Raw genomic sequence first — 13749 nt, 5'->3', positions numbered from 1 at the left:
TTAACTTGATCTTGTTGTCCTTGAATACTATTTGTCTTATTCCCTAGAGCGTCCTTCCTGTCCTTAGGCTTAGAGATCTATTGTCCAGATGGCTGAGCACAGATACATAAGTTAACAAAAGGCAGAGGCGCAGCACAGCAAGGTCTACGTATGTCAAGCCACACACCTCCTGGGATGCTGACAAAGGCCACGCCAAGATGAAGCAGAACAAGAGGAAGTGGAGTCAAGTCACTATACTACCTCACAGCGGAAATCAATCAAGGTGTGAAGTCCTATGTAAGAAGTTGTATCCTTCCCCCCCCCCCCCCCGAAAGCAATCACCATCACAGTAGCAGCAATTATCAGGAGGTAGAATGTTACAGCTCCTCACAGAACTCCCCCTCTCAAGCCCACACCTCCACACAAAGTGAATATGACTTCTTTGTGTTTCTATATTTAGCCCAATTCATGGAGTCATAAACCCCATGCAAAAGCTGACTTATTAAATCTAGGATGTATATTCTTGTGATAGAAAGAGACTAGTAAATGACATGACCATGATTTGATCAACTAACAACTAACTTGCATTACTTAACTATCCTAAACAGCCTGCAATAGCATTTTTAAAGTATTGGCAGTAAAACTTGTATTATAATTGAGTTGTATGGGTACAATACCTCATACTAGAGTAGAAATATATATAATGTATATGAAAAATAATATTAAATTTCAACTCTTCCAAGACAGGGTCTGCCAAGACAGGGTAAGCAAGTCCTCAATAGTTCCTGCCTCACAAATATATCTATCAGATACACTGGACCAGGAGGCTGAACATGAAGCTCTGTTATAGAGAGTTTTGGGTAACTGTTCAGGCAGCAAACTGTCTCTGTTATTTTCTCATTTTGGAAGCTGCTAATCTGTACTTCCTGTTTACGTAGGTAATTAATTTTATTCCTTCTCAAGTCTCTGATCGATTAGAAGGCCAGATAGTTTAGTTTTATAATTAAACAATTAGTTGTTTAGGGGTTAAAATGTTTTTAGGTCTAGATAGATGTTTTAACTTAACAGAGATGAGATATGATAGATATTGATTTACATTCAGATTTTTAGACTCACCAAGATAGGAAAGATGTTTTATTCAAGGCTGCCAAATTCAAATAGCTAAAACATTATGAATGTAACATTTTTATAATTCCTGACTGTTTCATGGTTCTTCTTGCTGTATGTAGTTTATTACATTTATGTGTAATAATATAAATGTATATGTAAAAAAGAAAAATAATAATAATTTTTAAATGACTTATTAAAAGTATACCATACATTTTATCAAGAATCCACTGAGTTAATTGTGCTTACTCTGTAACTGAGGTCTAAGCAAGGTTTTAAAATGTATCTAAGTTGCTCAATCTCAACTTTCTAAATCAAAGAGTGAATTGTTCTTGTAAAGCAGGGCTAGAGGAGGTGCTGAGTTATGGAGACGTGAGCATCTGCAAAAAAGGACTCATCGAGATGTGTGTCCCTGCAAGAAAGAAGTCATGGAGATGGGTACACCTGCAAGCAAGAGGTGCTGATTCACAAGAGATGTGTGCACCTGCAAGAGGTGCTGAGTCACGGAGATATGTGCACCTGCAAGCAAGAGGTGCTGAGTCATGGAGATGTGTACACTTGCAAGCAAGAGGTGCTGAGTCATGGAGATGTGTACACCTGCACGCAAGAGGTGCTGAGTCATGGAGATGTGTACACCTATAAGCAAGAGGTGCTGAGTCATGGAGATGTGTACACCTGCAAGCAAGAGGTGCTGAGTCACAAGGGATGTGTGCACCTGCAAGCAAGAGGTGCTGAGTCACAAGAGATGTGTGCACCTGCAAGCAAGAGGTGCTGAGTAATGAAGATGTGTGCACCTGCAAGCAAGAGGTGCTGAGTCACAAGAGATGTGTGCACCTGCAAGCAAGAGGTGCTGAGTCACAAGAGATGTGTGCACCTGCAAGCAAGAGGTGCTGAGTAACGAAGATGTGTGCACCTGCAAGCAAGAGGTGCTGAGTCATGGAGATGTGTACACCTGCAAGCAAGAGGTGCTGAGACACAGAGATGGGCACACTTGTGATGAGGGAGCCTAGACCTATGTCTCTAAGAGGAGAACAACTGATTTTCAGCTCTAGATCTCAGAGTCTTGCTCTGTAGAAAGAAAAGGCATGTATAATTCAACAATATTTAACATGTCTTGCAGGGCTATTAATCTTTTGATTCTTAGAAGCGTTATTAAAATTTCAAATGTGCTTGAAAGTTGTGTCTTCAGACAGAATTACAGCAGAAGAATCTAGAGTCTTCTAAAACAACAAATAAACCTGGGCTTTATCTCATTCTGAAGATTTTAAAGGAATTATTAAAGTGGATAAAATGAATATTCTATACACAAGTAGTCATACTTTCAGAATTTACATTGCCATTATTTCTAAATAAGAAAGTGCCTTCTATACATGTTTTATGCCACCACACAAAAAATAACCCATAAACAAAAACTCCAGAGTAGTTTCCAACCATTAAATTTCATAATTCCGTACTCTGGCAGCTGTTTTTATAGTAGACTTCATATTCAGGAAGAGAGACAAGATTTCCTTGTTAAATTATAATTTGGATGTAGAGGAGATATCATTTGTTTTCTTGGAACAAGTAGCACCAGAGTCATTACTTCACTGTACACACTAACTAATATTTAGGCCAATCTTACTTCTAATGCTCTGTCAGTCTGTAGGAAATTTCCTTTAAATTTATTTACCTGTTACTTGAGGCCATAAAAGCCAAAACAATGTGATTCTACAGTTTCCAGTGACAAGATACAATGAACATCAAGAAAATCAAAAAGGTGTATATTATTTGCATTATTAAACTATATGAAAATAACAGGTTGAAAATTATATGTAAGTCACAGGAACTAAGTCTCTAAATGTTATCAGCAAATACATTTAATGCGGTTATTATATATTTACTTTGTTATAGGTTAAGGAACACCAAATATTCAGCCTGACTTCGACAATAATGCACAAAAGGGTTGCCTTGGCCCTGAAGCATCATTGACAGATCTCAAAGTCATAAGAACAGAGAAGGTGTTCACAGATCACGTGACCCTGGGCTTGGAATAATTTGATTCCCCAACACTGATCTACAGATAATCTTACCTCAATAGTCCAGGTAGCTTTCTACCTAGAGACTGAGAAGGCTGATTCTGAAATGCCTCCCGGGTGCAAAGGAAGTGAAATAGCCACCGCAGAGCTGGGGACCATCTAAGCCCTAACATCCAGCCGCTCCTGAGGGTTCTCTTCTATAAAGTCATAGTTTTAGCTATTATGTCTCATATTATGGCATAGCTCAAATTAACCTTTTGTATAGTCTGAGGTACAGGTTGAAATTAGTTTTGCTTGATTCTTAGGAACATTATTAAAATTTCAAATGAACTCAAAGGCTGCATTTTATAACAGGTTAAACAATCAGTACAGTGTATAAGATCATGAAGCTCCACCCCTCCCCACCACAAAAAAAATAGATGTGTGCATAGAAATAAATGTACACACAAACAACATATTTTCCTCATTAAGAGAGGCTTTATTTTTATTTATGTCTACATGGTTTTCCAGCACCACATGTGTGCACAATCCTTTCAGAGGCCAGAAGAAGGCGTGGGAACAGGAGTTACAGAGGTTGTGAGCCACCACGTGGATGCTAGAGCCAAACCCAGGTCCTCTGCAAGAGCAGCAAGTGCTCTCAACTGCTAAGCTATGTCTCCAGCTCCACAAACAATAGATAGTCAACAAAATCATCCGAGGCAACGAACTGCCTCAGATTGAAGACTGCCTCTCAGAAACAAAGATTGGACATTTAACAAAATTTTTATAATGGCTGCACAAATGAACGCAAATCAAATTAATTTCAACCCCTACCTCAAACTGTACAAAAAGTTCATTTGAGCTCTACCATAATATGAGACATAATGGCTGAGACTATAAAGTTTGTAGACAAAAATACTCAAGAGCATCTTTGGTCACTGGTATAAACAATGATTATGCATGAGTGTGTTCATGTTCACATGTGTGGTCCATGTGGGCATCAGGGGACTGGGGCTGACCAGGAATGTCCATATATTTCTTATGATATAAAGAAGTCACAAGAGTATGAATTATACAAGCACTTGGACTGTCAAAGCTCATAAAAATGTAACACTTTAGTATCTATGCATTTAAGTGTAGACAAAAATTGTACATCATTTTTAAAATGAGAGGAATCCTAAGTAATGTATTATGAAAATTATTCAATCAGGGACCTTGTAGATATAAGGCATGCAGAATTGTGGACCAGGGCTTTTTTGTTTGTTTGTTTGCTTGATCTCTTCTTTTTTTTATTCAGCAATTATTGAGAAACTATTATATTCTTCTACTATTCTAGATGCTTTAATTTTCATACCAATTAAAAAAACTAAAAAAAAAAAAGAGTCAGATTTCAAGTGTCTAACAATTTGTATGGAGGATAGGAAGAAAGATTAAAAAAGAAGGGAAGGATGAAAGGAAGGGAGGGAGAGGAAGGAAGGGAGGAAGGGAGGGAGGAGGAAGGGAGGGAGGGAGGAGGAAGGGAGGGAGGGAGGAAGGGAGGGAGGGAGGGAGGAAGAAAGGAAGGGAGGGAGGAGGAAGGAAGGGAGGGAGGAGGAAGGGAGGGAGGAAGGAGGAAGGGAGGAAGAAAGGAAGGGAGTGATGAGGAAGGAAGGGAGGAAAGAGAAAGGAAGGAAGAACCATGATAATAAGCAACCCTAATGTAGTATTTAAAACCACAAGCATGCTCTGAGAGAGGAAAAAGCTAGCCTATAGCAACACTGTTTTCCTTCTATCCTCCATCTTCCTGGTGCCATTTTTATTGTTGTTCTTGTTATATTGTTTTTTGAGACAGAGTTTCTCTATGTAAAGCTGACTGTAAAGCTGACTCTGTAGACCAGGCTAGCCTCAAACTCACTAAAAATCCTGCCTCCCAAGTGGTGGAATTAAAGATGTACACCACAACTGCCAGCTCCCCCCCCCCCTTTTTTTAAAGTTAGGACATGCCTAAACTTCTGATGCATTTTTTGCCTTATTAATTGATCATGCTTTAGGGTTATGTCAGAAATAGTATGTGCATATGAATCTTTTAAAGAGTGCTGATTTCCCAAGGTCACTTTATTCTTCAACAGTCTGCAGTATTGAGAATTTGCATAAATATATATCAAAGCATCAGCTTGCATGAGTGAAAAGGTGGATCCAAGGACAGTGTTCCTTACGCTACCTAGTCATAGGCAGATAGTGGTACCAAGTCAGTGAGCATCCTTTTGTCTTTTATACCAAAGACAAGCCACTCTGGTACAAGAGAATCTGACGCCCAAGTCATTAAGATGTAGTTGCACATAAAAGATGCAGAGTAGATAATTCATACTAGACAAGAAGAATGTGCTGTAGGAATAATTCTTCCTCATGTCATGGTATCTGGTACAGACAATAAATAAATCCTCATTTTTCTCCTCCAGTGGCCTGCCATGAAGGAGCCACAGAGCAGACTTGTCATCTGCCATTAATAGCAGTTTTGTGAGGGTGGCCCTCAGCCATGGAGAGGCTTGTCCTGTTTACAAGACAAAGACTTTAACATCAGAAATCCCCCCAACAAAACACAACAGTGCTGGTGATATAAACCTTCTGCAGTGTGAAGTTAGCTGACATACTGCATACTAAGACCCAATGTGGTGTTTTTATAGCTAGAACCCACATAAGGAATTCAGCAAAGCATTTGCATGTTTGTTATTAGGCACCGTTCAACCATTAAGGAAGAACTGGTCTCAACTGCAGCTTTGCAGGTGCATGCCGGACCCTGAAACTCAGATCTTCCAGAATGTGCACTAGAAACCTGTTTCTTGCTAATGTGTCCTGCCTCCTGGCACACACATGATTTAGCTCACATAGCCTTCTCCCTTGCACACACATCTAGCGCCAACTTGAGTCCTTTACCTTGGCCAAGTCTTTCTCAATGATCTTAGTTCACAGCATGACCTTTGACCTCTCCTCTGTGATGAAGTCACCTAAGGTTATTTACTGCCAGAAGCACCCTCTTCAGGGTCCAATACCAGACTCAGGGAAAGGAAACCACAGGCTCTTCTTGCAGAACCCAATTGGAACCAGGCTGCCTTCTTAAATTTTTTTTTGTAAATTTTGTATTTTCTACATTACAAGTGTTATTATCAATGGTTTCCTGGCCATCTCATAAAACCACATCTAAAACGTAATGTACCACGCTTACGTACATAGGGTGAACGGCATCTTTCATGGCATCATTTTCTTAAAAGAAAATAGCAACATAAACATGTAGTATGAAATTTTGTTTTCTATATCTACACTGCCAATATCAGGGTGAAAAAAACGTTTATGTGATCAAGAATGCTTAAATGATCATAAAGATAAAATATCTCACCGACTCTCATAAACTGGTTATGACCCCTGAGGAACCCACAGCACTCATCTTTATTCTCCAGGCCTCTGTCACAGCCTCAGTGACAACCGACCCACATGGACCTCAGATACTTTCCAGCAGCCTGGAGAGCTCTGGTGGCAGGAGGCAGGCGATGGCTGCAGCGGGCTGTACCGCGCAGCATTGCCTCATTCGGCCAGAGGTCTAATACATAGCACGTGAGTTTATATAAGACAGCGTGATCGACCTTCAGCTTCTTTTCTGCCTCTCATCTACAAAAAGCACTTGCTAGAGAAGGGGCTTCCGAGAAAACAGAGAGGAGACAAGAAAATGGTTCATAGATCTGCATCTTTGATCTGAAAAGTGGTCAATAAAAATATGGAAATAAACACTTTGAAATAAAGATGGTCTTAAAAGTCAAGCTAAAATTGGCCACTGCTCATTTCCTTTCATATCCATTCCTTTGAAAGACTCCCGTGGTTTCCTTCAGAGCTAAAGCACCAAGAGTCATCGCTCTGCTTGGGGAAAATAGCAGGGTTTTGCAGAGAGCCTAACTTGGAGGCAGGGGTTCGGGGACTGCGCTTACCTCTTAGTTCCCCCAGATCCAGGGATGTTCCGAGCTGCTCTAGCAAGGCGACCCGTGCTGCATTCTTTTTGTGTTTCTTGCCATCATAATGCTGCTGGGCCATCAGGGGATTATTAAACCAGGCCGCACAGAGACCACAATATCTGTCTGAGTCTCTTCTTTGATACGGAGATGCGACCACAGGAGCCGTGTCCACCCGAGGGGCCTTAAGTGAACTCAGAGGTGTTGCTGTGGGAGAAAACAACAAGACGTCAGTGCATGTCTAGGGCACACTACTCTATGGTACTGAGAAATAAGCATCCTATGCTCAGGATATCCGGGGCTTGGTCAACACCAGGAAATTACCTTTGCCAACAATCATTTTCTAATTGGGTACAAACAAGAGTCTCTAAATGAAAGCACTGAGATCAAAGATTGCATAGCTTTGTGTCAATGTGCTCAAGAGATGGTCTCTTCATAAGAAAAGGTGGGGAAAAAGTTAAAGTCTCAAAGGCATGTTCTGTCAGTCAACCAAGAGCGAAAGGCTCTGGAGGAGTCAACTGGTGCTAAAGATGAAAGAGCCAGCAAACAGAGCGATTGGCTACCTGGTTTGCACGATACCAACTAATGAAACCATGCTAAATATGTCAGCTTTTTATTAGGATAGGCTAGTTCAAGACCATACCTGCTAACACTGAAGCTGAAAGTACAATTTCTCTCCCTGAAGGACCAGATGAGACACTCTCCCGAGCAGATGTTGCTTTATCTAAGCTGAAAGGGCACATACCACTATTTTGAGATTGTACTCCCAGCTATTAATTTAACACATCCCATTGTGAACTTGCAGTTATTTCTAGCCTAGGGAAAGAATAGAATTGAACTTGAAGGAGTTTACTAATGGAAAGCAAAAATAACCTCTGAATGCTTTCAACATACAAATTGCTTCTCTCCTTACCATGAGTGTGCCTGGAGTTACTGTCCTATTTCTCAGATGATTGACTTCAAAGATAGCAAAGAGAATGCTGTAATGGTAGGGACATAGTTATAATGCATGACACAGGACCAAATACTTAAGCTCCAAGGCCAACACTCCTTCTGAGACCCCCAGGCACCCCTTTCATACTTTTTTCTTTTTGAGACAGGGTTTCTCTGTGTAGTCTTGGTTGTCCTAGACTCACTTTGTAGACCAGACATAAATACAGAGAGAGGCCAAAGGTCAGGGTGCCTTTTTGTTTTATAAAGGATTGCACTGAATTGTAGAAAAAAAATATTTCAATCCAAATATTTGGAGGAAGAAACTGGTCTGCAGTCTTGATGGCTCATTAGTCATAAGCAATTTAACAGCATCTTCCACAAGTCCCTAATCTCCATGACAAGGATTTGTAGTTGACAAAATCATGACAATTAGGGTATTCTTCCATGGAAAAGCAACAGCTTGGGACATCAAAGACAAGTTAAAGAACTAATTAATCAATTCCTCAAGCTTCCAAGGTTTTATGGGGAACCTTTGATGTTCGCGTTAAATGACTGATACACAAATACAGACTTGCCATCCGACATTTCCATCCACGCAGTGCAGTGTCATGACAGAATCTCAGGCAGCCCCCCTTTAATCCTGAGTGCTCATCATGGTTGTAGCTAAGATGAAACTAAATGGGCCGGTGAGTGGAGGAACTCTGATGCTTTTAATGTTTTGTAAAAGCCTCCCTGATGAATTTGGTCAGCTAGAACCATCCAGAAATGAAGCTCAAGTGTGGGCCATATGTCTCAGATGCCATCTGGTGTCATTCCGTCATGATTTAGCAATGCTAATGAAAGCCACAAATATGCAGTCAACCTGTCTATGCAAAGATATCTGTCTCCCATCTCAAGGAAATTGCACCTTGCTTCCCAAGTTTCCTGCATCCTTATCAGTTTCTGAAGACAGAGAACTACACAGCAAGGGAAACGCATCAAACATTCAAGGTCTGAATGAGTGCTGACTCCTGAAACACCATTGTTTCTCTTTAAGCTGAACTGTAAAGGAGATTCTGTGGTCATTGGTTACTTGATACCTCATATTCTACATCTGGACAGGAATGGCATGTAAGAGTCTTATCAAATAGATAACTGTTCTGGCCCACAGGAACTGTTTGTTTTGTAGCCTCTGCTCCCCCAAATTCCATCTTAGCTTGTAAATCTGAAAGGTTACCTTCTCTTTTGTTCCAGTTACCAAGCGTCTCCCCATCCCAAGCCAGTTCCCATCCCTGTGAGGCCTGTGAGGCCAAATGAAGGCACCAGCATGGAAGCAGACTTGAATCAAATTAGACCCTATCCAGGGCGTTAGCTTCCCTGAGCTGAAAGACTTTCCTTATTCTGATATCTTTGGTTTCTACAAAGCGGTACCTCAGGGTCACCGTCTCCTCTTCAGCTGGCAGGTTTGTGGTCACAGGCTCACTAGGTGGGAATGAACAGACAGGAGAGATGCTCTCCTTTTTACAGCTTTGACTCCATGCCAAAAATAGAAATTATATAGGAGGAGCACAGTCTCTCAGTTTTAATAAAAATCTGTGTGTGCATGGATCATAACACAATGCTGGACCAAAGCGTAGTGCTCCAGCCAAGTAAATACAAAGAGGAATTAATGATTATCTTTGACTGAAAACCATACTTTAGTTAACAAGCAATTTTATTTTAATTTCATACTTTATGTATTCTTTCTACTTGTAAGAAAATACCCAATATTGACTTCACCTACCCTTTTAAGATTTATATCCAGAAGAGTTAATTATTCAAAACCAGTGGTTTTTTTTTAACATTAGATTCATCTAAATCTTAAAATCTCTCTGCCCAGACTGCACTTCCAACCAAGCACAGTAGACTATGTAGGGTTAGGAAACAAGTCCAAAGATTATCCTCTCACACACCCTCCTCTCACGCTGGTCTGTGTTTTCCATGTTCACCCAGTGCTGAGAACCACAACCCTAAGAACTGCCATGTTTTCCTGTAAAGTTGTCATAAAGTAGCCTGTGGTGGTGGCGCAGGCCCTTAATCCCAGCATGCAGGAGGCAGAGGCAGGTGGATCTCTGAGTAGAGGCCAGCCAGGTCTACAGAGTGAGTTCTAGGACAGCCAGGGCTACTCAGAGAAATCCTGTTTAAAAAAAAAAAAAAAGAAAAAAGAAAAAAGAAAACAAAGCTATCTTAGATCTCCATGCCAAAGGCTGCCCCATAACATCTGCAACAGTGCTGGCTCCTCTGTAAGCAGTAGGATACTGTTACATCTATTTTTCCATTCTGTGAAAACACAGCTCTCAAAAAATTGTAGCTAATATTATACATGAATGTTACTAAAGTTAAATAGTGATTTTTGACTGTTTTCCCAAGGAGCCACTTTGATAGTGGAGGGTTGTTCCTTTCACTCGCCATCAACTGACCCTTGCTGTAGTCACGTGACACCTAGCTGTAGTCTTCCTACAGCGCCACTATCCTATGGGATGCTCGGTTCATCTACAGAGTGAGGCCCTGCCTACCTCACAAAGAGTTCATTCTCTTTCCTCTAAACTTACAATCCTTTCTTCACAGTACCATTCACTTAGCATTTCTTAAAACCACTTGTAATCTTAGGCGTATAAATGTGTGTTTGTCTGAATGTGTGTAAGGGAAATGAGATGATTAACTTTTACAGATACATTTATATTCACTATAATTCCTTGTTGTAATTCAAAAGGATCTTTAAAAAAGGACCACTGAAGCTTCTCCATGACCCGGGCTGTATGCCACTTGGTGTCAAGCATACTGCAGCGAGATTATTAATTAGCTATTTTCTCAGGTTCATAGACTCCTGCCTGTGGTGCACGTACAAGTATATGTATTAGTTAGATTTTATTGCCAACTTGATGTAAACGAGAGCCACCTAGAGAAGGAACCTCAGTTGAGAAACTGCCTCCTTTAGATTGGCCTGTGGTCATGTCTATGAGAAATGTTCTTAATTGTTAATTGATGTTGGAGGGCTGTGGTCCACTGAGGGTGGTACCATCCCCTATGCAAGTAGCCTCAGGTTGTATTAAAAAGCTAGCTGTGCAGGCTAATTCTTCCCACTTGAGTGTTACACCACTTTACTTTCTTGGGTTTAATTGTCCCAAATTCTTGATTGACCAGTGGTACAATTTAAAGATGAACCATTTAGCATAGAGTACTCTCACAAGAAGTGACTTAGGAAACAGCCTCACAATTATGCCAACTGGTTTCCAATGGTGCCTGGGGCTCAACAGGCCAAACGAGCCATTATGTTGAGCCCAAATGCACTTCTCAGGCATCAGCATCTTTTGTCAGTGGGCATTATTTGAAGTTGTGCATTTTTTCCTTAAAAGAAATTGATTTCCAGGGCTTATGATGGACTGTCTTTCTTCTTTCTTATCTTAATTCAGATTAACGACAGTAGTAATTCTTCAGCAATTGTCACATTTTCCACCCAAAGACTGTAGATAGTATATCTGACTGGATCATTAAGCGCTGACTGTAGATGCATCTGTCAGTGTAAATCTGCAGCCTCATCGCCAAGCTAGCCTGATCCTTCTGCAGGCACCTGCCTCGACTCCATGCCACAATCCGAGAGGACCCGCTTGTACTCAGATTCCTTGCACACTGTTTGATGCACATGTGATGAAGGGAGGACTTTTGCTCACATTTACTTGCTGAGGGTATGTTTTAATAAATACCTTTTGAAAGCTAAATTTGAAAGCTTTGAGGATTTCAACAAAACAGTCATACAGAGCTAGCAAAGAAGGTGCATTCATCATAGGTGATGTAGGTATCCATATTATGAAGCACCATATTGCAATAGGAAATAATACAATATGGCTGTGTTTTAAGAAGGCATTAACTGACCTACAGAGATGCTCAGAATAGAACATACACTAAAGGATCTGTATAGTGTACATGGTATAAAACCAAATCCCTCATGAAATGATATGTCCATACACACACAGTAAATAACTATGTACAAATACTGTAAGGGTACAAATCAAAACCTTAGCAATGCTTGTTTCTACTGTGGATTATGAATTTTCTAAATAGTCATGTATATGTACTCATTGGTGCAGAGGCAAGGGGTTTTATTTTATAATTTATGTGAAGGCTGCATCTCATGCTACCACAGTTTAGTATAAAGCCTGGGAAAACACAACTCCGGAGACCGGCGGCACCACAAGCAGGTCTTAAATCTCAGAAGATTTCATTTGCAATGATTTATTTATTAATTTGTTGTTGATTTTCCTGGAAATAAGATGGAAGAAAGGTGGCGTGGCCAGAATATAATGTCAGAGCTCCTGTGTCTTCTGTTTTCCCAGAAGATCCCGGGGAGAGAAGCAGATTTCACTGTATTTTTAAAAAGGGGGAGGGATTCTAATTATTTAGATAAAGTTAAGTCCTTCTCTTCTTCTCCTAGGAGAGAACGGGAAGTAAATTCGGCTCCCCATGCCATGAGAGAGAAAAGAAAAATCACACACCAAACTATAAATTAAACACCAGAGTACGGGATGTCTCAAGCTGTATTCCATTGTGTGCTTCCCAAAAATAAAGAGGAAGATGGCTTCGCACAACTGTCACTCTAATTCAGCTGTGTGTCAACACTCTTAGCATAATCGGCCTGCTAACAGGGCTCGCTTCCTCACCTGTCCGCATGCATATGTTATCAGTGTTCATTTAGACAGTGGTCACAGCTCACCAGTTTTCATTAGTACAGACTAAGGCCCTCCAGTTTCAGTCACTGATTAGGATTGAAATATCCTAAGTATGCCTGTGTTCTTCGGGATTGTCATCTCTGAAAAATAGGCCATTACACAGAACTCTGGAGGGGACGTGAAGAAAAGCCTTTTATAACTTCCTCATACGAACAAGAATTTAGAGCGTAGGTTCCACAGGGCAAGGGTTATTATCTCTTTGTTCACTGATCCATCTCGGCTGCCAGGAGCCGGGCCTGCACATGATATGCAGTTGCTTAAGGAGGAAAGAGATTCAGTCTCTACAACTTAATTCACATCCCAGAAAGAACGATGGCTTGCTTATAGCATCCCCACCGCACCCCACCCCACCCCACCCCACCCCACCCCTGGCACCGTAATAAAGGCTGTTGTTCAACAGGGCTTCCCGCAGACTACTTGGAAAACATGTTTCTCTCAGAGAAGTCACCGTGGCATAGTGTCTTCAGACTCTGCCCAGGAGAGAATGCTTTACTCTCTCAGGGTGACAAAATCTTTGGCTGTGGTCACAGTTCCCAAACCCTTGGTAGAGTTGGCCTAAGGTAAGGCAAGGCACTCATACAAAGTCCATAAAGGGTATTAAAAATCCAAAGACAGTAAAGCCTTTTGGATCCCACAGGAGCCACTAGCCCAAGGTTACCCACATTTTTACCATTAGATGCCACACCCTTTCCAATCCTTCCCTATTTCTGTGAACCTGGATCTTTGGGTGTTACTTAGAGCAAATGTAACTGGTCTAACTGGTCAATGGGGAGTTGTCAGTGTTTGTTGCAGAAGTTTGTGAAACTATACAGTGTCCAGCAGACAAAAACCTTCATTAGTCAGAAAGGTTATTTAAGAATAGAATGAAAAGACTGTTTGCTCCCATTTCACTTGTATTATGTTTTCAAATGGCCACGGTATTAAAACAGACTGCTTCAATCATTTGGCTTTAATTATTTGGTTAATGCATCTGAAAGGCATTTCTTATGATTTAAAGGCATAGTGGGGAAATTC

At 40.8% G+C, this 13749-nt stretch overlaps 1 protein-coding gene across 2 annotated transcripts in view; it reads right to left on the bottom strand.

Moving 5' to 3' along the window:
- Positions 1-13749, bottom strand: part of ZMAT4 (zinc finger matrin-type 4) — a 645949-nt gene that overhangs the window by 348323 nt on the left and 283877 nt on the right. For both annotated transcript variants that reach the window (XM_084759846.1, XM_084759845.1), the window contains exon 5: positions 7037-7264. In XM_084759846.1, coding sequence (XP_084615972.1) covers positions 7037-7264 — 228 coding nt within the window. The remainder of the gene's footprint in view (positions 1-7036; positions 7265-13749) is intronic.

Source organism: Acomys minous (assembly GCF_964271855.1).
Source record: "Acomys minous genome assembly, chromosome: 15".
In the NCBI taxonomy this organism is placed as follows: domain Eukaryota; kingdom Metazoa; phylum Chordata; class Mammalia; order Rodentia; family Muridae; genus Acomys; species Acomys minous.
Note: the sequence above shows the minus strand (reverse complement) of the source record. Positions and strands in the feature narration are given on the sequence as shown.